General features: G+C 38.2%; 2 protein-coding genes and 2 long non-coding RNA genes across 16 annotated transcripts in view; 2 read left to right on the top strand and 2 right to left on the bottom strand.

The window, feature by feature from the left end:
* LOC136238910 (stAR-related lipid transfer protein 3-like) overlaps positions 1-8,182 on the top strand; it is a 32,326-nt gene extending 24,144 nt beyond the window's left edge. For 3 of the 11 annotated variants that reach the window (XR_010693260.1, XR_010693261.1, XR_010693262.1), the window contains 6 exons: positions 6,611-6,698; positions 6,752-6,883; positions 7,380-7,496; positions 7,543-7,634; positions 7,678-7,789; positions 7,845-8,173. Coding sequence is in view for 1 of the 11 variants with exons in the window: in XM_066029549.1 (XP_065885621.1) it covers positions 6,611-6,698; positions 6,752-6,877 (214 nt within the window). In the remaining 10 variants the exon portion in view is untranslated. Of the gene's footprint in view, positions 1-252; positions 3,457-6,610; positions 6,699-6,751; positions 6,991-7,379; positions 7,497-7,542; positions 7,635-7,677; positions 7,790-7,844 lie in introns of those variants that run through there. The other 8 variants (XR_010693254.1, XR_010693253.1, XR_010693255.1 and 5 more) reach the window with 6 other exon arrangements.
* A 113-nt stretch (positions 8,183-8,295) lies between these two features.
* LOC136238909 (protein NLRC3-like) lies at positions 8,296-13,210 on the top strand. The gene is made up of 5 exons (XM_066029548.1): positions 8,296-8,438; positions 8,493-8,614; positions 8,797-9,051; positions 10,704-10,760; positions 10,810-13,210. The coding sequence occupies exons 2-5, from the start codon at positions 8,560-8,562 to the stop codon at positions 13,083-13,085; spliced, it is 2,643 nt and encodes an 880-aa protein (XP_065885620.1). The 5' UTR covers positions 8,296-8,438; positions 8,493-8,559; the 3' UTR covers positions 13,086-13,210.
* LOC136238925 (uncharacterized) lies at positions 11,165-14,346 on the bottom strand. Of its 2 annotated transcripts, XR_010693278.1 has the most exons (8): positions 13,811-14,346; positions 12,581-12,619; positions 12,440-12,532; positions 12,108-12,361; positions 11,645-11,860; positions 11,485-11,593; positions 11,370-11,435; positions 11,165-11,311 (listed from the first exon to the last, which is right to left on the bottom strand). It is a non-coding gene; the product is annotated as an uncharacterized lncRNA (long non-coding RNA). The 2 variants fall into 2 exon arrangements; XR_010693277.1 differs by having other exon boundaries at positions 12,440-12,619.
* A 632-nt stretch (positions 14,347-14,978) lies between these two features.
* On the bottom strand, positions 14,979-19,101 carry LOC136238928 (uncharacterized). 2 transcript variants are annotated; one of them, XR_010693284.1, is made up of 4 exons: positions 16,526-19,101; positions 15,806-16,427; positions 15,437-15,756; positions 14,979-15,390 (listed from the first exon to the last, which is right to left on the bottom strand). It is a non-coding gene; the product is annotated as an uncharacterized lncRNA (long non-coding RNA). The 2 variants fall into 2 exon arrangements; XR_010693282.1 differs by lacking the exon at positions 16,526-19,101 and having other exon boundaries at positions 15,806-16,489.
* Between the last annotated feature and the right edge of the window lie 1,510 nt (positions 19,102-20,611).

Raw genomic sequence — 20,611 nt, 5'->3', positions numbered from 1 at the left:
AGTTCACACAAGCATGTGTTCATTTAAAAAATAATGTTAAATCACACATGTTATAATTATACGAAGAAAAAATTTGCAAATTTTAATCAAGCCATTATTCAGAGAAGCCAGACTCAAAACTATACACCATCTTTTTCACCTGCTCATGGAGAGTTTGAAAATGTTTGTTTTGTTGCTGTAGCCTGAACAGTATGTGTGTTATGTGTGTTTGTTTACGATGGAGTAAACGTAAACAAAATTATTGTCATTCAGTAAAACTACCTTCATACCATATGATATGTGTAAGTGACTACAGGACTAACACTATACCTTGATGGATCTGCCACTCCTTGGTGAACATTTTAAGCTAATCTCAATGTTGTAGAGTAATGAGAACGTATTTTATTTTATTTTTAATATAGTCACTGTACAAATTGATTTCCTTGCTCTTCCTACTTAGTCTGGCTGTTAAACATCAAAAAAGGGTCAAACCTTGAAGAAATTGGTATAGAAGCAATTTTGGTATCAAAAGAAGCGGAATTTTTCAGACAACAACATATCCAAAATCCACCTCAATGGCATTCGGGGAATTTAATTTATGACCATTTATATTAATTAGCCTGACTTCAGTTTTTCAACATGAACTTACACCCATACTTGACTTGTTTCATCAAAAATGCCAAGTGTACAATTTGTATAACATTAATGCAAAATGTCAATAAGCATCTTTCACCATTATTATTTTAGAAGATACGTAGCTACCAGGTGTGTGGCTAAATAATGGCCTATGTATGTCTGGAATAGCTGGAGTACTCCGCATGCAGGTTGGGCTATGCCAGACTAGTATACACCTAGCAATGGTGGAGTTTTGTTTTGTAATTAGGAAATGATGTATGATTAATTATTATAGATATAAGGCAGCCTTACAATGTTAAAGTGACTCTATTGCTGTATTAGGTCTTTTGTTTTTGTAAGTCTTCCATCAGGCAGTAAAGTAATTCAGTTTTTGTAGTATAAATACAGAGCATAATTTGTTGTTTGTATGAGTACAGTATTAAGTGTTTGAGTTTAGTTGAGCTTATTAAAGTACTTCTAACTTCTGAGAGCTACACCAGCTTAGCGCTTGATCACTGAAATTCGCGATATAAAGCTTTTATTGTAAGGTAAGCTGTTGACTATTAACTATCTACGCATGTAGTAATGATCATTATTAATTTATCTTTAATTTTTGTATTATCATCAACAAGTTAACTGCATTAAAATTTGGTAGCTGCTTTGAAGTTGTGTGTATTTTGTCTGTAGACCAAGTTTTATCATAGTCGAAGAGGGATCTTCAGGAGCAGTTAGCACAATTGAAGTAGACAGTTGTGTCATATGCAAACAAGAATTTTAAAGTGATAAAGCTATCACAGTGACAGAAAAGGGTAATATTATATTATGAGCCTTATTAGTTTCAGTAAAGAATGTGGACATCGAATGCTTCATTCCCACCTTACTAAATGTATCAGTCAGACTCCCATTGCAAAAGTCTTAGTACATAAAAGCTGCAGTCGAACCAAAGAAGGGTCACTTGTTGCAGCAGTGTTGAAGAGGATCAGCTTCCACAAGCAAAAAGGTTGATATCTAGCTTGATATCATTTAATTGGAAGAAAACTGCATGCTATGTGGGGAAAAAGTTAAAGTGATGCTCGCCACCCAGAAAGAAACAAAATACACAATGTTACAACACTTACTATGCGTGATAATCTACTAGAGTGTTGTGACAAAAGGGGTGATACGTGGGCATCTGAGGCTCAAAAACGTCTGTATGGCTGTTTTGACTTAGTTGCAGCAGAGGCAAATTACCATGCAGAGCTTTCCCCAGCCAAACAAAGTAGAGCGGTGAAACTGTCAATTTGCTACCAACATCAAAGTCAATTTGTTAATTATATACATTCCTATTACCACATCAAAGGAACTTTGAATAAAGTAGAGTGGTGCTGTGCCACTCTACCGCTCTTTAGGGAAGCCCCTGCCATGCAAATTGTTATTCACGATTTTTGCTAAATAAAGGAAACACTTAATCAATAGAAAGTTTCCAGGTAGGCCCGAGGACAAAGGGATGTTGCATTGGTTCCGCATTGGTTCCACATGTTGGACCAGTGGCTTGAATCAGAGGCTGATGCCAAGCTCTATACACTATCAGAATTGCATGACAAGATGAGAGAATTTTCTGGAGGATCTGACACTTATACTCCTAAATGGCTAAAACAAAAATTACACGAACAATATGAAGGCTGCATATTCTTTGCAGAGGTTAAGGGGTGTGGGTGTGTCTCGTGCTTTAGAAACATGGCAGGTTATACTATCAATGACAAATGGTATTTGGAAAAGAAAGAAAACATAGAAGAGGAAGCAGAGCGCTTAGTAAGTTAGTGCTGCAGCTAAAATCGTAAGGGCTGAAATTAGGGAAAGAATACATTATACAAAATCATACCCCACTAATGAAGATATTGCTAATGCTAATGTTATTGGAATGGTTACCATGCCATCTGCAAACATTCCTGGTGACTCTTACTTATACAACCTGAGCAGAACAGCATTGGTGATTTGGTCATTCAATTATACAGTCTGCAAGACCAAAATCTGTTATAACCACTACACTATTTGGCATTGGTGTTGAGATGGGTTTGGGTTGTAAATGAACAGTCACAGCTAGATTACTCCATCAGTTTATGATGAGGTAAACAGATACACACAATCTGTTATTCAGAGTGAAAGCCTTGATAACTTGCTTGCAGAGTGTCAGTGGGTTGCAGATAATGTTGACCACAATGTGGCATCATTAGATGGTAGTGGTAACTTGCATGGTATGGGAATTATCTATAGCTGTTTTGACAATCAATGAATTACAAACTCCATACACTATGCCATTACAGCTATACTCTAATCTTCTCTGGCACTGTGGATGGACATTCAGCCATACTTAAAACAAATTGTTCAGGTTTTATGCAGACAGAAAGCCTTTTCTAACTGCCACGGTTCTTTTTGAAAATCTGAGGTACTCCTTCTGCCCATTATTGATTTGAACCCATCTTGATGATAACTACATTATATTCCACATTGATGTACATCCAAAGTCAAGCTGAACAACTGAATATCCCAACACCATGTGTAACATTTAATCAGCCATTGTGACTCAAACAGTTGAAATAATACAAGCAAGATCATCAAAAATAGTTTGCAGGCTTGATCGTTCTGCCTGATGCTATAAACCTCGCGACATGCTGTGACTTTCTTCATACGTTAAATGCACCTATCCTGAAAATTGTACGCCCCTACAAGCACGGGAACATGGGTAAATGATTCCTTCGCGCACTATTCCGCGTAACATTACGTAATCGCCTGTTCATCTGTGGTGTGTTTCTAGCATACTAAAGAGATGTTGAAACGATAACCATGTAGTCTACACAAGAGAAGGATAAGCAAAGGCAGGAGGTAAGTTACGAAATTGTAGTGCAACTTTTCCATAAGAGGCTTTTAGGCCATGTGTGTGTTTGCATATGCGTAGTTGTAAAGAACCTGAAAACCAGCCTTAACGTATTTTGCTTCAATTATAAGAAGACTGGCAGTGTTTATTGTATTGTAAGGAACATTAGTACACTGTTTGCTAGTGTTACAATGTTCTCACAAAGCTGACAGTCCGATTTTTACTAGTTATGGCTTTATAAGATTCTTGTGGTTAGTACTGGTTACCGTTGTGTAAACAAAAACTGCATAATCAAATTCCTTAGACAATAGCAAACAATATTATATATATATAGTTTTATGGTAATTTGTTTTACAGTTTGTGAATTGTACAAAATAACATGATCCTTGAAAATGTTGGCGGTAAAAAATTTAATAAGGAATAAAAAGATTTCCCCAAAGTTGTTATTGGTGGACTTTGGATATGTCATTCTACAAAGAATTCTGCTTCTTTTGATACCAAATTTTCTTCTATACCAATTACTTCAAGGTCCAACCCTTCAACAACCAGACTAACTGTCTAGCACAAAATTACTCACCACAAGCTGAAATTTTGGTGATCCATTCCTTGGACACTAGAGATAATTCTGAGAAAACAAACAAGTTGATTTCTACTTCTAAAAACCAGGCGCCCAGTAAATACCATCCCTTGAATTTATTAACTCTTAACACACTACATGCTGTTAATTTGTTTCTCGCCATGCATAGCAACATAATTGATAAATTACAAAATAATTGGTGAAATACTAAATACGTTTAATTTTAATGTACTGCATGTATTGTTACAAAACATTGCTAAAGAAGTGTAACTTGAGCAAACCACTTTAAACCACAAATTACATGAAGAAGTATCTTCTTAACTGTTTTATGGTTTGTCTATTGTGTTTTCTTTTACACAAAGCCTCATGGCTGCCATTAAGTTTTGTTCATGTACAAGGGGATATGCCTCCTTTCAGCTCGCGAAGATATACCATTCCTGGTAGCATACAAGGCCTGTTATGTTGTTTTTCAGTTGTTATATACACATGTTACAGCACACAGGCTAACCTCTACTAAACTGTTCACCTGGTAAAGACCTAAAATGTTCTAATGAACACGTGTTTCTTTAACACATCACAACATTGTTGTAGCTTAGTGAATTACTTCATTACATGATAATAGACCAGTCATGAGTGCTAGCAACAAATTCCTCTACCTGAAAAGTAGTGTATGTTGAGTGAGAAACTCTGTCTAGCTCTAGTGGTGAGTTATTGTACCCAAGTCAAAGTAATCATACAGTACGATAGTATCTGTATAGTAGGGACCACAAAGCAGTAGGCGTGGCCCACGAAATAAAATCACCCAAAAACCAGCCTCAGTTTTCCCTGACGACGATGAGGCAGTATTGGTGAGGTAAAACTAAGCCCAAACAAGCTTTCAGATCGACCCGAAACGCTTTCAACAAGTTGCTACAGAATTTTAAATTTTTTTTATTTGACGGAATTTTCTACTGACTGAGTAAGTAAGTAACTGACTGACTGATGCCATCAGACAAGCGTAACTCGATAACGGGTAAGGCTACGGGCTTGATTTTTTCACTGTTCGACGTCGCTTCGGCCCGACCGGTGTCTTTTGGCATACCGCAGTACGTACAATGCATTCTTCATGGACTTACCAGTGTCCTCCTTTGTGTCCCATTCATCTTTGCTGACAGGGAAAGGTGTCGATTTGGCGCGAGCACGTGATGGCTTCCCTTCGAAACGGAAATCGTCCGTATTTTTCATAGTGGCTATTTTGATTGCAAAGGCACTTTTCAAGCAGTTCTTGGTTCATATCGCTGTGTAACGGGTTGAACATAGCCGACAGCGAAGCATAATGGATACTTCACTTTTCAGACGATAATTGATATAGCTGGGGCGCGCGGCGTCATTTCAGATGCGGTATGCATGGGTTCACCAGTCATAATAAAATTATTTACAAAAAAGTTAACAAACAAGTACACGAAAAAATTTGGAATTTTCAACTAGAGTAGGGACCACAGCACATCGATAAAAAGTACTGAAACAAGTTGGAGTAGTCCATGATATTAAATCACAGTAAAACAATAAGAAGTGTTATATCCCTACTGTGCATTTCCGTTATGGTATCTTGAGCACAGTAGGGATATAACACTTCTTATTGTTTTACTGTGATTTAATATCATGGACTACTCCAACTTGTTTCAGTACTTTTTATCGATGTGCTATGGTCCCTACTCTAGTTGAAAATTCCAAATTTTTTCGTGTACTTGTTTTATATGAGATTCATGATGGTTGTTCATTGTCAAGAATTTGAGGTGTTTGGTGCCGTACACTTTAACCCTTTGGCCCCTAAAGCCACTATATGGTTCTTAAAAATGAAAGTTATTTCATGAAAAATACACATTTTGACATACAAACTTTGACTCCTGTTACTCCATGTAGGGACCACCTATTCCTTCGTGGTTTGTGTTAAACTGCTCACGAAGGATAGATCTACATCATATAACTTTTACTAACCTTATTTATTCCGTCTCTCCTTTGTGACAGGTAGTATCGTCGCAACTATTGTCTTAAAAACAGCCGAAAATTCTTTCAAACACAAATTCACCTTACATCATGCTCAATTGTGATACAATGTTCGGATAAAGCTTAGGATTATATCCGTTAACTGCAGAGTAGCGTGATCCAAACCGTATATTCATAGGATGTTTCTTTTACGAGATATATGTTTGAACGCATGCATGTGTGTAACAAGAGCCAATATAGTGGCTTTCGCATTTAACGGAACACTTTTATTTATTAACGAGGGGCCAAAGGTTTAATTAATGCTCTTGGTATGAATAATACAGTGTGTGTACCCTCTATTGGATTATATGACTGTTCTATTAGAGTATCTTGATACAAGTATAGGAGCTAATCCTCCTCTGAAATAAACTTCTCCATATCCCATAGTTCCATTGTTACTACACTATTTGCTAGTACAATATACAGGAGTGTATAACTATCTTAGTAGTCTTATAAGGGATCATGTGATCTAATTTGTCAAATTACTTGACCTGCCACATTGTGAAACATAAAATTAATTTGTCATGTTCTATAATGCCATACTGGTTGTACACTGACAGAGGAGAGAATGGTCCTGGAGGATACAAGTTAGTTTCAGTTGACGATAAGAACACTCTGTTTGTTTGGTTGTGTGATACTGACCTGAAGGTGTGTGACTACCTAACTTGTTGCCATGGTGATGTTAACATGTGTGTTGTTAGGGTTGGTTACCACAGTACCTTATCGACCAAACTATTGCTACCATGTCAATACAAACACATAAAAAACTTAGAAAGTACATTGAGAGTGTAACTATGGACGATGACCTTCCATTGTCCGTCAGTTAGCGATAGGTAAATCCTTTATCATTTCAATGATTTTATTTTATAATGTAAATAATAATAGTGTATTTATAATGTTTTCACATTTCTGATAAATAATAATTATTGTGATCAGTTGATCATGTGTCACAGAGTCGAAATGATTCAAGGAATTCATTAAAACAAATTAGTCCATCATGGTTGATATCCATGGCAACCGCCATGTTTTTGACAGTTTCTGGAGGGAAATGTGTCCCAGTCACCTGCTCCAGTAGTTGACAACAACTCTCAAATTCTGACATTGAGATATAACCTACATGATGATGTACTGTTACAGTACTACAGTTTATAATGTAAATTAAGTTACATGACAACAAGTGTAATTCATATACAAATACTATCTCCATCTGTACATGTTGTTGTGTTGTAACTCATCAAAAAAATTACTTAGACTCAAACACAACAGGTCACAGGCCTGTGTGATTAGTTAGCTATATACAAATGTTATCTAGAAACTATTTGTTACCAGATCACATGACTGTGATTGTGGTGTGTCTACTACATGGGGGTAACTATGACGAACTGTGTGCTAGATGTGGACGTCATTCGGTAGTCTAAATTTGGCTAGCAACACAAGTCCATACAAGTGAGTGTAGTGTAGACCATATTTGGTAATAGTGTGGTCCCTTTAGTATCACAGGTTGTATTTGGAGAGGTGTAAACACTTTGGGAATGATGAAGGTGTTGGGTTGGCTTGTGAGGCATTAACAAGATCTTATGAGAGGTGATGATCAATTGAATGATGTGATGTTAATGTGTCATTGTAGTTTGGGTGAGTTGATCTACCTTGACCAGTATGTTGAAGTTAGTGAGAAGGCTGGTCTACAGGATCAACTTGCTAAAGCTTGTAGAGCTATTGGACAAATGAGCAATTGTTTGGTTAGCTAGAGGAACTTGTAGATGTTATGTAATAGTAGCTACTGCTATCATTTAGGGTGACTACAAACAAGCAGTAGACAAGTTCAACAGGTGTTACAAGTTGTGTGTCCAGCTGAACAACAAGGAGGCTGTGTGCTCATCTCGAGTACAATATGGCATTGTTCAAGGATGGAACACTTCTCACACTCCATCACTAACTCACCTGTAACTGGTATTCACACCATTGTAGCCTGGAAAGACATTAGGGAAAACCCCTCTGACACATGTGATGTAACTAATGAGGAGACAACAACTGGATAATATACACATTGTATTTGATGTAATTGTCAGTACATTATTGAAGAGGGTTTTGTGGTAAACACGTGAGCAGTAGCCATGATGGTAGCTAACTCGTTGTACCAGTATGTGTCTAGTATCAGCCCCCACTCAGCAATATTAAATATTAACCAATTAATCTGCTTTGTCATTCAGAGGAATATATTATAATTAATTAGTGGACCAGCCACGCCCCCACTATGTAAATCACTACCGGAAGTCCCATATTAAACTGGCTGCGAAAAGGGATCAAATTCCTGTAGTGGTTCCGATCGAGTAGACGATTACACGATAAAGAGCGTAGGAGTTTGACTGACAAGTGAATAGGCAACTGGTGAGCCATACAGAACCGTCTCGTGTAATACGCCCTTTATAATACCTATTACAGCGCGGCCTCTTCAAGTATAACTACACACACCCAGGACTACTTCAACTACTATTGTGTGTATATTTTGATGGCTACCAGTACTGTTGGTCAAGGACTAGAACAGTTTAAATGTAGTAATAAAGGTAGGTGCGGTCAATGTCGCGCGAAAATTTAAACTGCTAATTTTAAAAGCGTGAATTTTATGCTAGTGTTCATTATAATTACTAATATATAGTCATAATTGTATATTAATGAGTATAATTAATGAGTATAATTACAATTTGGGGGAAGGAGGAGGTAGGGAAATAAAATCATTACTATGTAGTGTCCACCACTCCAACACAAAGAGACCTCCAGCGACACGTCACACCACAATATGCTGTAGACTGGAGGGAGATAGGAGTAGAACTGGGTCTGTCTGATGCTAAACTGAGGGCCATCCGAAAGGACAACCCACACAGTGCCAAGGACTGTTGTAATGAAATGTTCTCAGAGTGGTTGAGGGTGGACATGACTGCTTCATGGGAGAAATTGTTTACTGCCATTGAGTCACCTGCAGTGTCTGGTGGTGCAGTTAGAGGTAATTATCATGTATTGTGCGTTGTTACAATTAGGGATTAACCTATTATGCTTTTGAACAGTTATCATGTTCAACATTATCTGTCAGTTGTTTTGTTAACAAATGTGTACTTTATGGGTAAATAATAATAAGTGGCTGAAGTAGAGACTATAAATCCTTTGCAGATGCTAGGCACAAAATTTAAAGTGAGGGGTGGTAAGGGTGGTGATCTGGTTGATACAATTTGTACAATGTGTAAATCTCACTATATGTGGAACACACACTTTCTAGGGGGTCTGGGGTGAATTTTTTTTGCCTTTTGAGGTTAAATTTTGTAACAATTATTTTTGGCTTAACTTTGCTTTAATACATGACTGCTCTATTAGAGTATTTGACTGCTCTATTAGAGTATTTGACTGCTCTATTAGAGTATTTGACTGCTCTATTAGAGTATTTGACTGCTCTATTAGAGTATTTGACTGCTCTATTAGACTAAATAAATAAACTAATGTCCATTTGGTTCCACAAGGGATACTTTGAGATAATAAGTCACTCTCTAGAGTTCCTATGGATATGAGAAGGAGAAAATATCTTGACTGCCTGGCAGACTCCTGTAAGCGTTCGAGCGCTAATTGGATGGCTGCAGATTCGAGGCTACTCAGGCCCACTCATGGATTTTTTCTCCTTTCTCCACCTTTCAAACACACTTATGTAACTTCTTTAAACAGGCTGTAGGACTAGGTGTTCTACAGACCTTCAACACTAGTGCTGTAAAGCCTTAATAAATAAATAAAATTAACATACTATATGACTACTCTATTAGAGTATTTGACTATAGAATATATGACTGCTCTATTAGACTATATGACTGCTCTATTAGAGCATTTGACTGCTCTATTAGAGCATTTGACTGCTCTATTAGAGCATTTAACTGCCTATAGTGTATTTGACTGCTCTATTAGAGTATATGACTGCTCTATTAGACTATATGACTGCTCTATTAGAGTATTTTACTGTGCTATTAGTGCCCTATTAGATTATATGACTGCTCTATTAGAGTATTTGACTGCTCCATTACAGTATATGACTGCTCTATTAGACTATATGACTGCTCTATTAGAGTATTTGACCACTCTACTAGGGTATATCAAAAATAAGCCCTTTTAAAAATAAGAGTGGATGGAGCTCTAGCCCCTGCAACCCCCAGTTGCTATGCCTGTCTGCTTGTCAAAATGCATATCAAAGGAAAAGATCAACATACTCTAATAAACAGTTAGCTCCCTGAATGTTCTATTAGAGTTTCTGACTGTTCTATTAAAATACAGTGCACCCTCATTTATTCAACCCTTGTTTATCTGAAACCAGAAATGACTGCTCTATTAGAGTATTTTGAGTACAGGTGTATGTTCTATTAGAGTATTTCAACAGAGTTTTGTATTAATGTATGGGCTTCAGTTATCCAACACCCTTATCATTTCTTGAGAACAAAGGTATTCAGATAACCGAAGGTCCACTGTATATCTAGGATTTGTGTTTTGACAAGTAAGGATTTATAGCATGACAAGTGTTCTCCCTATTATGCTCAATGCTTTTCAGGCACCTATTATGCTCAACATTATACCTAGTTAGTAACTATTGCTAGTAGCTAGTTATGACATGTTTTGTTTGGTTAGGTCAAGTGGAACCCAAACTCAACACAGACAAGTTGACTATCACTGATCCAGTCAAAGGTGAAGTGTACTGTAGTGTACTCCACATTAGCTGCTGTTTATCCTGTAGAAGTCTCCATCCTATCCCAGAGGGTGGCCATGATTAATTCACATGTACAAGACAGTGTTGATGAAGACACATGGCCACCAGATCAACCGAAGGATTATACACCACTAGTTCTCATCCAGCATCAAGAGCAGCGTACTAAAGAACAAGATAAGGAAATGGCCAAGCTAACCCAAACAGGTGACATTGACTCAATAGCTAGTGGTCAGTTAGCTCCCAAACGTCGTAAGCTAGACACCCACGAGACATTACAACATGTCCTCAATACCAGCACTGTAACTAAACAAGTTGCAGAAATCCTAACCCCATTGGAGGAGAGTGTTGGGAAAAGATTTGTACTAATCGAAGGTGCACCTGGTATAGGCAAATCTTTTTTATTAAAACACATTGCATGTCAATGGGGAAAGAAACTATTACTATCTATGTTTAAAATAGTGTTACTGGTTTGTCTGCGTGATCCCAACATTTGGAGTATTACATCAATCAGTGATCTTCTTAAAATATTCTGCAAAGGGTACACAGATAAAAGAGCTGACGAAATTTCAATAGCATGCAGTGATTACCTTCTTGCAAATGGTGGCAAAGATATCACTCTTCTTCTTGATGGCTATGACGAATTACCAGAAAACCTTAAAAAGAACCATTTAATCACAGATATTCTTAATCGAACAACTCTACCTCTTTGTGGTATAGTAGTGTCATCTCGTCCACATGCCTCGGTGAGTCTTAGGAAACTAGCAGTTGTCAGGGTAGACATCTTGGGCTTCACTGAACAGGAACGACAACACTACATTGAACAGTCAGTTAAGGGAAACCCCCACCAAATCAAAGAGCTCACCCAGTATCTTCACCATCACCCAACTATCAGTAATATTTGTTTTGCTCCATTGAATATGACCATCCTCTTATTCCTCTACCAACTGGGAATTCCCCTTCCCAATAATTCCACTGAATTACATCATCACTTTATCTTTCAAACCATCCGTCGACATCTTGTCAAGTCTGGTCATCCTCTACCCGACACCATCACTGATCTCACAACCCTGCCGGAGCCCTACAAGAAGATAGTTAATCAACTAGCCAAGCTCTCACTCGAGGCCCTTAATAATAACAAACTGGTATTTACGTCTGAACACATTCGAGCAGCTTGTCCAGACATGGTAGCTACCCCTGGGGGGACTAATGGCTTTGGGCTATTACAAGCTGTACAACATTTTAGCCTTACAGGGAAAACAACGACATTTAACTTCCTCCACCTCACTATTCAGGAATACCTAGCGGCTAACTATATTATAACTGACCTTCGACAAGACGAAGAGTTTCGTCTTCTTCGCGAGCAATTCTGGAGCGATCTTCACGCGAACATGTTCTTCATTTACGTCACACTCACGAAAGGACAACGATCTTCTTTTAAACAATTCCTGTCTGGTGGAGACGATAAGATCGCCATTTCCAGTGAATTCCTTAACAATCAGTTAAAATGTCTTCGCCTGTATCGATGCTTCAAGGAGGCTGGAGATGACAGGATGTGTAAATCCATCGAAGAGGCAGAAATCTTCAATAACAAAGAAATCGATCTTAGCTGCACTAGCCTATCAGCTACTGATCTCGAGTGTGTGTCACTCTTCCTCACCTCCTCTTCCCACAAGCAGTGGATGGACCTCTACTTGATCAGCTGCTATATCCAAGATCGCGGCCTTCACACCATCCACAAGTACCTCAAGAACTGTGACGTCATCATCAACAAGTTGAGGTTGGACAGTAATGGCCTCACCAGCTCATCCTCCTCCTTCATCAGTGACATTGTCCTCAGCTGCAAAGTAGAAGAGTTGTGGATTAGTTATAACCACACAATTGGGGAGAGTGAAGAGCTCTACACCATGTTGACCCATCCCTCCTCTATGCTAACACAACTGTACATGTCCAATACCTCATTATCCTCCATTGCAGCAAGAACACTATTCACTGCAGTGAAGGATACTAACAAGTTGAAGGAGCTCAACATTAACAACAACGCCATTACTGATGTGGCTGAGGACATTGCTACATCATTAGCTACCAACAAGTCACTAGTGGAGCTGTGGATGAGTGTCAACCCCATTAGTGGGGAAGCCATAACAAGGATACTACAAGCCCTGAGGGGCAATAATACAATACAAGTGCTAGTTGTTCCCAGTTACCCTCCAGCAATTGAGGACAGGATTAGATCAATAGAACAAGAAATCAACACAAAGAGAAGAAGTCAAGGAATACAAGAGAAGCTAACAGTTTACTGGTAACACTTTTAGTAGTTCAGTTTAGTTTATGTTGTTGTACTATTTTACAACTATTATCCCGCCACACACGTGTTGTTATTTTATTGTAAAAGTTGATAAGAATTGTTTTATTTAACACCAAACCAAGTTGATTGTCATTTCAAACATTTCCTAAAATGATGATGGCGAGCGGTTATTATTCATTATGGCTGAAAACCTCGAGCAAGACACTTCAACAAACTCACTAATACAATAATGAAAATTTTGCAGATTTACAAATCCATGAGGTGGAAATAGCCATAATGAAAATTTTGTGTCACTTCCATTAAAGGATGTGGGCAGAAATGGGAATGTGTGGACTTGTTAGAATATGTTAACCACCTCAACCAGGCTAGCTTCCCTCATGACAGTTGCTCAGAGATGGAGTAGAGCAGAATGGAGCCGGCTGCTGCAGTTTAGCAACACTACACCAACTCCGGCCATAGCTAAACTGGTCAGTTAGCTACAGTTAGGAGGTCAGCCATTTTAATACTTACTAGCATCACTTTCATGTAGTAACTCCGGATATTACGAATTTACAAGAAAATCCTACAATTTAGCATTTTGTTAGTTTTAAAGTTTCACTATGCAGGAAGTCCGTATATTTATAGTATGCGAGAATATACTAACAAATTATTCTAAACCCCCTAAAACAGTTTTGCTCTAATGCTCTCCACCTCTGAGTTTACACAACACAATTTATCACTCACTTTATGGCTGCTCCAGCTGCAGGTTAACAACAAGACCAACCAACAACATAATATCCTACCTAATACACTAACTAGTTAACAGGTCACTAAACTAACTAACTATTAAGCTACACTAACTAACTAGATAACAAACTAGTTGTTGTGTATTCAACTAGTAACACACCACCAGCTATGCCGGGGACAAGCTAATAGACCTAGTCTATAAGTCAACTTCTAGCTAGCTAGTCAGTAACAGGCTCTTTGGATAAAAGTTCACAAAATTCATACAAAAATAGACTCAGTTTATGGCCTTTTATTTAGCAAAAGCAGCAAAAGCTTTGTATTCTATTTTTAGCACTATAGCTGTCCCACCAGAGCCTATGTCTACAGCTGCCAAATTTAGAGCCAGAAAAGCAGCCCATACTATTAAATGATAGTTCCAAAAGGTTTGTAAAAGCTTTACTAACTTAGTTTTAGTTCAAATATTAAGCCTTGTTACTGACTATAGCCACACTACAACGAGCTACTCTAACAACTTCAACTTGCTCTCAACTTTCATTTCCTAGCAACGAATAAGCAGCTGGAAACTATCCCGCCTTTTAGAGTAAGCGCTACTTGCGCTTAATTTGTTTAACACGATTCGAGGAGTTGCTGTACTTCAAGTTCACTCCAAACTTGGCTATTCACCATACTTTGCCTGAGGGCATGTGTTGTGTTATTTACCGCCACAAGGCTCCTTCATAGACATCACGTAGCTTATCCGAGATTTAATCACCACCTAATGGAGATGCGTGCAGGAGAAAAATTCCATTCAATGTAACTACTTATTGAAGTGATGAAGACCGACCATTAGGTGAACGTTCTATTAGAGTGTTTTACTATTTTGGAAGTTGATCTCAATTGTATAGAAGCCACATATTCACCGATAAACGAGAGGTATGTCCTACAACAATTTCATATTACAACCTCATGATCTAAGATGTGTGTACCACATGGGCATGCCCAACAGGATGAAACACTAACACCTCATCTTCACACTACTGTAGAGGGTATGTGACTGTAGTCACGATTATCAAACTTGTCCACATTTCAGAGGGCATTCCTATACGAGGTGAATGTAGGACTTCACAGAACAAAATAGAATAGTTCCTATATTAGTTAATGGGGAAGCCCCAACATGATGATGTAATCAACTTAAATACTACATTCAATAAAATGAAATAAACAATTGACAAGACCATATATGGGGGTAGCACTAATTTCACAATGCCTGTTGTGACTTTTCATAATACACTAGAGCCCTAACCACTGTACCATGCAGGAACCCTGAATGAATATGGCTGAACCCAAACCATAGCCTCACCTTTGGACTACTAGGATCATGAGAAATGGTTCCTCAGATAGTAGAGGACACTAATACACCCTCTACTATCTATGGAACCGATTGTGGTATACTATATCTATATATGTGTAGGGGCACCCACGGGAATGAAGAGTTGTGAAATTAGTGATGGTGTGTGTAACATGTCATCCTGTAGTATAGTCTCTGTGTATACTGGTTGTTTAGTGGAGGTCACTGGAGGCTCTTACACAACTCCAACCTGTGAGGGGATGAGATGAGGCCAGTCTAGGATGTGGTGACACTACCTTGTGATTTGCTCCTGTGTCATAGATACCAGTGACTAGTTTAGCTATTGACCCTTTACACTCAGTGACGTGTTCGATTAGGTCTTGGTCCTGTTGGTGTAGAGACTTGCTGCTGATCCCACTGACATCAACTCTGGGATACTCATCTTTGTAGTGTTATCTCGCATTGGTGTTGCGTGTCAGTACAGCCTCAACAATGTCCTGTACATTATCCATGACCTTCACTGGTATCTCATTCTTGATGCATTCTATGGTGTCCTCCATGTAAACACATTGGATCAGGGGGTCTTGGAGTAGTGTTACAATTATTATAGCAGTCTCTGTGTGTGTATGGTGAGTGTTAGCTGTATGAGGATAACTGTGTCTCACCTTAAATATTGCCTCAATGACTTCCAGAAATAGCAGGTCTATAGAAGAGCAATCACACAGTGACTTTACATGTACATTAGGTGTACAATAGACTAATACATGTTATAAGTAGTTTGGTACATCCTTGATTGTCAACAGTAAAATCTGACTGTTCTATTAGAGTATTTTGTACAAGTGTATGTTCTATTACAGTAGTGAGCTAAGCAAAGCAAAAAATGTGATCGGATCTACAAAAAGCGGTCTCATAGTCTTCCAAAATCCCATGTTTGACTAATCATAACTCCTCATGCTGTTAACCTATCAGTTTCATATTATCCACTAAACTGTGTCCATCTATTCCTGGGCCCCTAAACAACACTTAACTCAGGTGGATGAACTACTCTAAGGGATTAGCAGTCTATGCAGCTGTATTAATATGAACTGGGGAAGTAGTCTACCCAGCTGTATAGGGACCTGCCCAGTTGTATTAATAGTGACCTGATGTTAACTGGTGAAGTAGTCTACCCAGCTGTATTAATGGTGACCTGGTGTTAACTGGTGAAGTAGTCTACCCAGCTGTATTAATGGGAACCTGGTGTTAACTGGTGAAGTACGTAGTCTACCCAGCTGTATTAACGGGGACCTGGTGTTAACTGGTGAAGTACGTAGTCTACCCAGCTGTATTAACAGGGACCTGGTGTTAACTGGTGAAGTAGTCTACCCAGCTGTATTAACGGGGACCTGGTGTTAACTGGTGAAGTAGTCTACCCAGCTGTATTGATGGGGATCTGCCCACACTTCACCTGTGAGACATACATGTACTCCTTTATGGTACTAATCCTGTCCTAGGACAATTTGCCAGCACTAACTCATAGCACACAATATTTCACTGGGTAGGTGTGACAATGTAACAGGGCTTTATTTGGAAGAGAGTGGTGTGTGTGTGTTGTAAGACACACGGTAGTGTGTCATGTGGAAGCCAGCATGCCACACCAGTGGTTGTTGATAGGACACAATTTTCGTCCGTGCTGCCTTTATGAAATGAGACAATTTTTGCTGTGGAAATGCTCTTCACCTTCAATAGTCCATGTACCAAGTTTGAGTATAATTGCCACAGGCATTCAAGAGTTACAAAAACCTTCACAGATCATTTTAATTTCTTTCATTTTTCTCTCTCTTTCCTTTCGCACACTTAAAGGTCAATCTTGGTAACAAGTTACAAGATAAACAGTTGTGGAGTTATTACCAACCAATCAACACTAATATTTTGTCAGGTGTACAGGGTAAAACTGTTAATGAAAATTGCTATGTAGGTAGTAGGTTAACTATCAAACCTCAAACCTTTTGTGGTTTGGAAGAAATCGAGCTAAACACCATGAAGATGAAGTGTAAAAAGCAACAATATGTGACGATCATATGATTAAGGTATGCTAATAAAACGGATATCAGATTTACAACCATCGAGTTGTAATGAAAAAATCACAGTGAAACCTGTCTAATCAGGTCACTGCATAAAGAGGTCACCTGTCTAAACTGGCCATTATAAAAATCCCAACATGTGCCAACTGTGTACAAAGTGACCTGTATAATGCAGCCACCTCCTCAATGAACTATGATGACCGGAATAGACAGGTTTCACTGTACTTGTAACTGTATGATTGAGATAATACTGTAATAGTATAGTCACCAGAGAGAGAACCATCATTAGTAATAAGATGATACATACAATACATTATTAGTTCTCGGTCTCATGTGACCACAGTAAGATCAAGCAAATGAGATCTTGTGGGCACGGCAAGGTGTGTGTACATGTAAAAAAACAAAAACAATAGCAACAATAATTACAAGACAAAATTAAATTAAGTGCTCGGTTGACCAGTCACTACAACAAGAAAATCTTTTGTGAACATGTCATACATTGACGAGTAGTATTACAGCAGTCAGCTACATATTCACTGAGGTGACACAATACAGGACGATTGGGTTACTATATTATGTAGACCCCTGTGGTCTGTAGTCATAACTTATTTAGACCCTTTATGTAGTTGTTGTACCTTAACACTCTTGACAGCTGCTAAATGTAGCATTAATTAGTAGAAAGAAACAGTTACTACATCTCTTAAGATTAATTTCCAGGTGGTGATGTGTTGTCAGTGTTAGTGTGTATAATAAACATGAAGAAGGTCTTAGACTTTAAGGCACAGGGTTCTATGGAATTTAGTAACCCGAAGACCCTGTGTTGTGTACAGAGTTCAGCAGAGGATTCAGCTATGTTACAAGGAAGTTGTCCTTTTGGTGTATGATGATATTCTATTATAACAATTTAATAGTTGATATTAAAAATATTATTTTCCCTTCTTCCTACAGTAAAACTTCAGTCCCATAACCAGCTTATGGATAATTTTGGGAGTTAATAATTACACAAACAAGTGATATATATCAACTGGACTGTGAAAGAGTGCTGTAAGGCACGTGATCTGAAGAAGAGCAGTGACATGTGATCCACCACGTTGTAGCTTTGACACTTCTTATGCTGAACTTAGTAATACTATTAGGCTATGTTTTTGAAGTCCATATTGTTTGAATTTGATTGCTAAGTAATTAAAACTAGCTGTTAAGAGTGTTTGTGACAGAGACGGGCTTGAGGTGCAACTGGGAGCAGATCTCGGACTTGACATGCAGAAATAAAACACGGTGTGCAAGAAATGGCTACTAATGTCAACCATTTTTAATGATCACAACTCTTTAATTCAGAGCATGTCAAGCTAACAATATTCATAGTCCACCAAATGATGTTAGTGACCAGACAACATCACCACTTGTGTTATAGCCCTGATGTACTGCTACACGTAATTGCACAACCAAATATGGTGCTTAAAATTGGTAGAAATTCTTTTATCAGATTCAGTTCTTTCAATAATAACAATGTGTGTAATAAAATGGTTTTGTTGCCTAACTAATAAGATCACGGGTTTGCTCGTTTGACAACTTATAGATTGACTTCCCAGTGACCGAGGAAGGAAGGAAGCCTTTGCCCAGTGTGGTGTACGCCATATGGCGGGGCCTCCAGTAGGGGTGAGCCGTACTGGGTGGATAGAGTTCGTAAAATGGGGGGCCATACAAAACACTGAACGCCTGAAAAGATGTTTGCTCAATTGTTTACATATTGATGGTATGATGCAATCACCTAATCAGTTAGTAGGTAAATCAAACATTTCTTGTGTACACTAAGGTAACCACAATTTCCACTAATGGACCACAATATAAACATGATCTCATATGACAACTATTTGATAGTTCCACTACAAGAAATGTGTACAATAACAGTAACTAAAAGTGTTGTATGTTAAGGACAATATCAAATACACAAAACGGTGAAACATTCCTTGTAACAAAAGTTTATGGGACAAACTTAATTCATGGTGAATTTGGCAGATAATATTTTGGCGAATGTTTGTGTCATACTGCGTTCTGTCTATTTAGAATATTTTGGTGAATTGAAATCATTTTGCCAAATTTGCAAAAAATTTTCTCCTGCCAAAATTTTGTATCATACGGTACTGAGAAGTGGAGTGGTCATTCTGCATCATTTTCAGACATGTTCTGCCGTTATACAGTATTACAAGTAAAGAACAACATGAGAAGTGTCTCTGTAATCAGTTTAGTTACTACAGAAATTACAGACATCTCTCAAGCTCAGCTGAAGCCATTACGTGTTATCACAAATCAACAACTACACAATAGTGGAGATGGGACACAATTAAGGACAAAGGATATATACTTGGTTGGGGGCATCAGTCAGACAGTCAACAGAAAATTCAGTTCAATATATATTTTAAAGATCCACAAAATTTGTTGGAAGAGTTTGGGATCACTCTGCAGGCATTTATGGGTTTGATTATACTAACCAATAATTCAAGATGACATGGAGGGAAGGTTTTGGGATGATTATTAGACCAGAAAAACCTTCATGATCCCTACTACACTGTACTGTATGTTTGAAAGAAATTGGAGTAACAGCTGCCGAGTTACAGAGCAGTAACCAACAATTGTAGGATCATGGAGCTGAGGTACTCTTAATATACAGTCAGCGAGGAGCAAAAACAAAGTTGTCCAGGGTTCAAATCATGGACCTCCACAACACCTAACCCTTAATAATAACTGCTAGATTGTAATAACAATCATCAATTTGTCTGTATGGTAGTAAAAGCCAATCCTCCAAAAGAAGTGAAACAAAAAAAGAACAAAAAAAAAACAAAAAAAACAAAACAGCTAAACTATAAAAAAGGTGCAGCCTTTTCTCTAGGTGAAAAGTTGTGAAATCAAAGGTAGCAGCCAAGAAGTGGTGGTAATGATAGGGTTTTAAAGGCCGCATTAGTAATCTTCTTCGCCCCAACTCTTGACCCAGGTTTTTGAAGGCTGCGCCTATTTACAGCTTGGCTGTATTTGAGTGGATAACATTTTACGGTTCAGTCCCAATTCCATATACCTCCTGATGTACATGAAGATCGACACAACCTGTACACAAGAAAGTCTCACGTAGCCAGACCCTATTTCTCCACACGGTGCTTATTGATTGGAAATTATAAGCGCCTGCTCAGTTGTTGTCACCTCTTTAGTTCGTGGTTCAGGTCAATTAACACTCCCCTACCCAGGAGTGATTGACGAGAATTGACCGACGACCAGTTAATACTGTACTATTACGTAATTATGAACAGTCACGTGCAGGTCGCGTGCAGTAATATGATTGGTTGTAACCATGTTGTACTGTTGGTTGTTATGTAACTTATAAGTTGTAGCTAAAGAGAAACGCTCTCTGCTTTGAGT

Source organism: Dysidea avara, chromosome 11 (assembly GCF_963678975.1).
Source record: "Dysidea avara chromosome 11, odDysAvar1.4, whole genome shotgun sequence".
Lineage (NCBI taxonomy): Eukaryota > Metazoa > Porifera > Demospongiae > Dictyoceratida > Dysideidae > Dysidea > Dysidea avara.
This window is presented reverse-complemented; position numbering and strand designations above follow the sequence as displayed.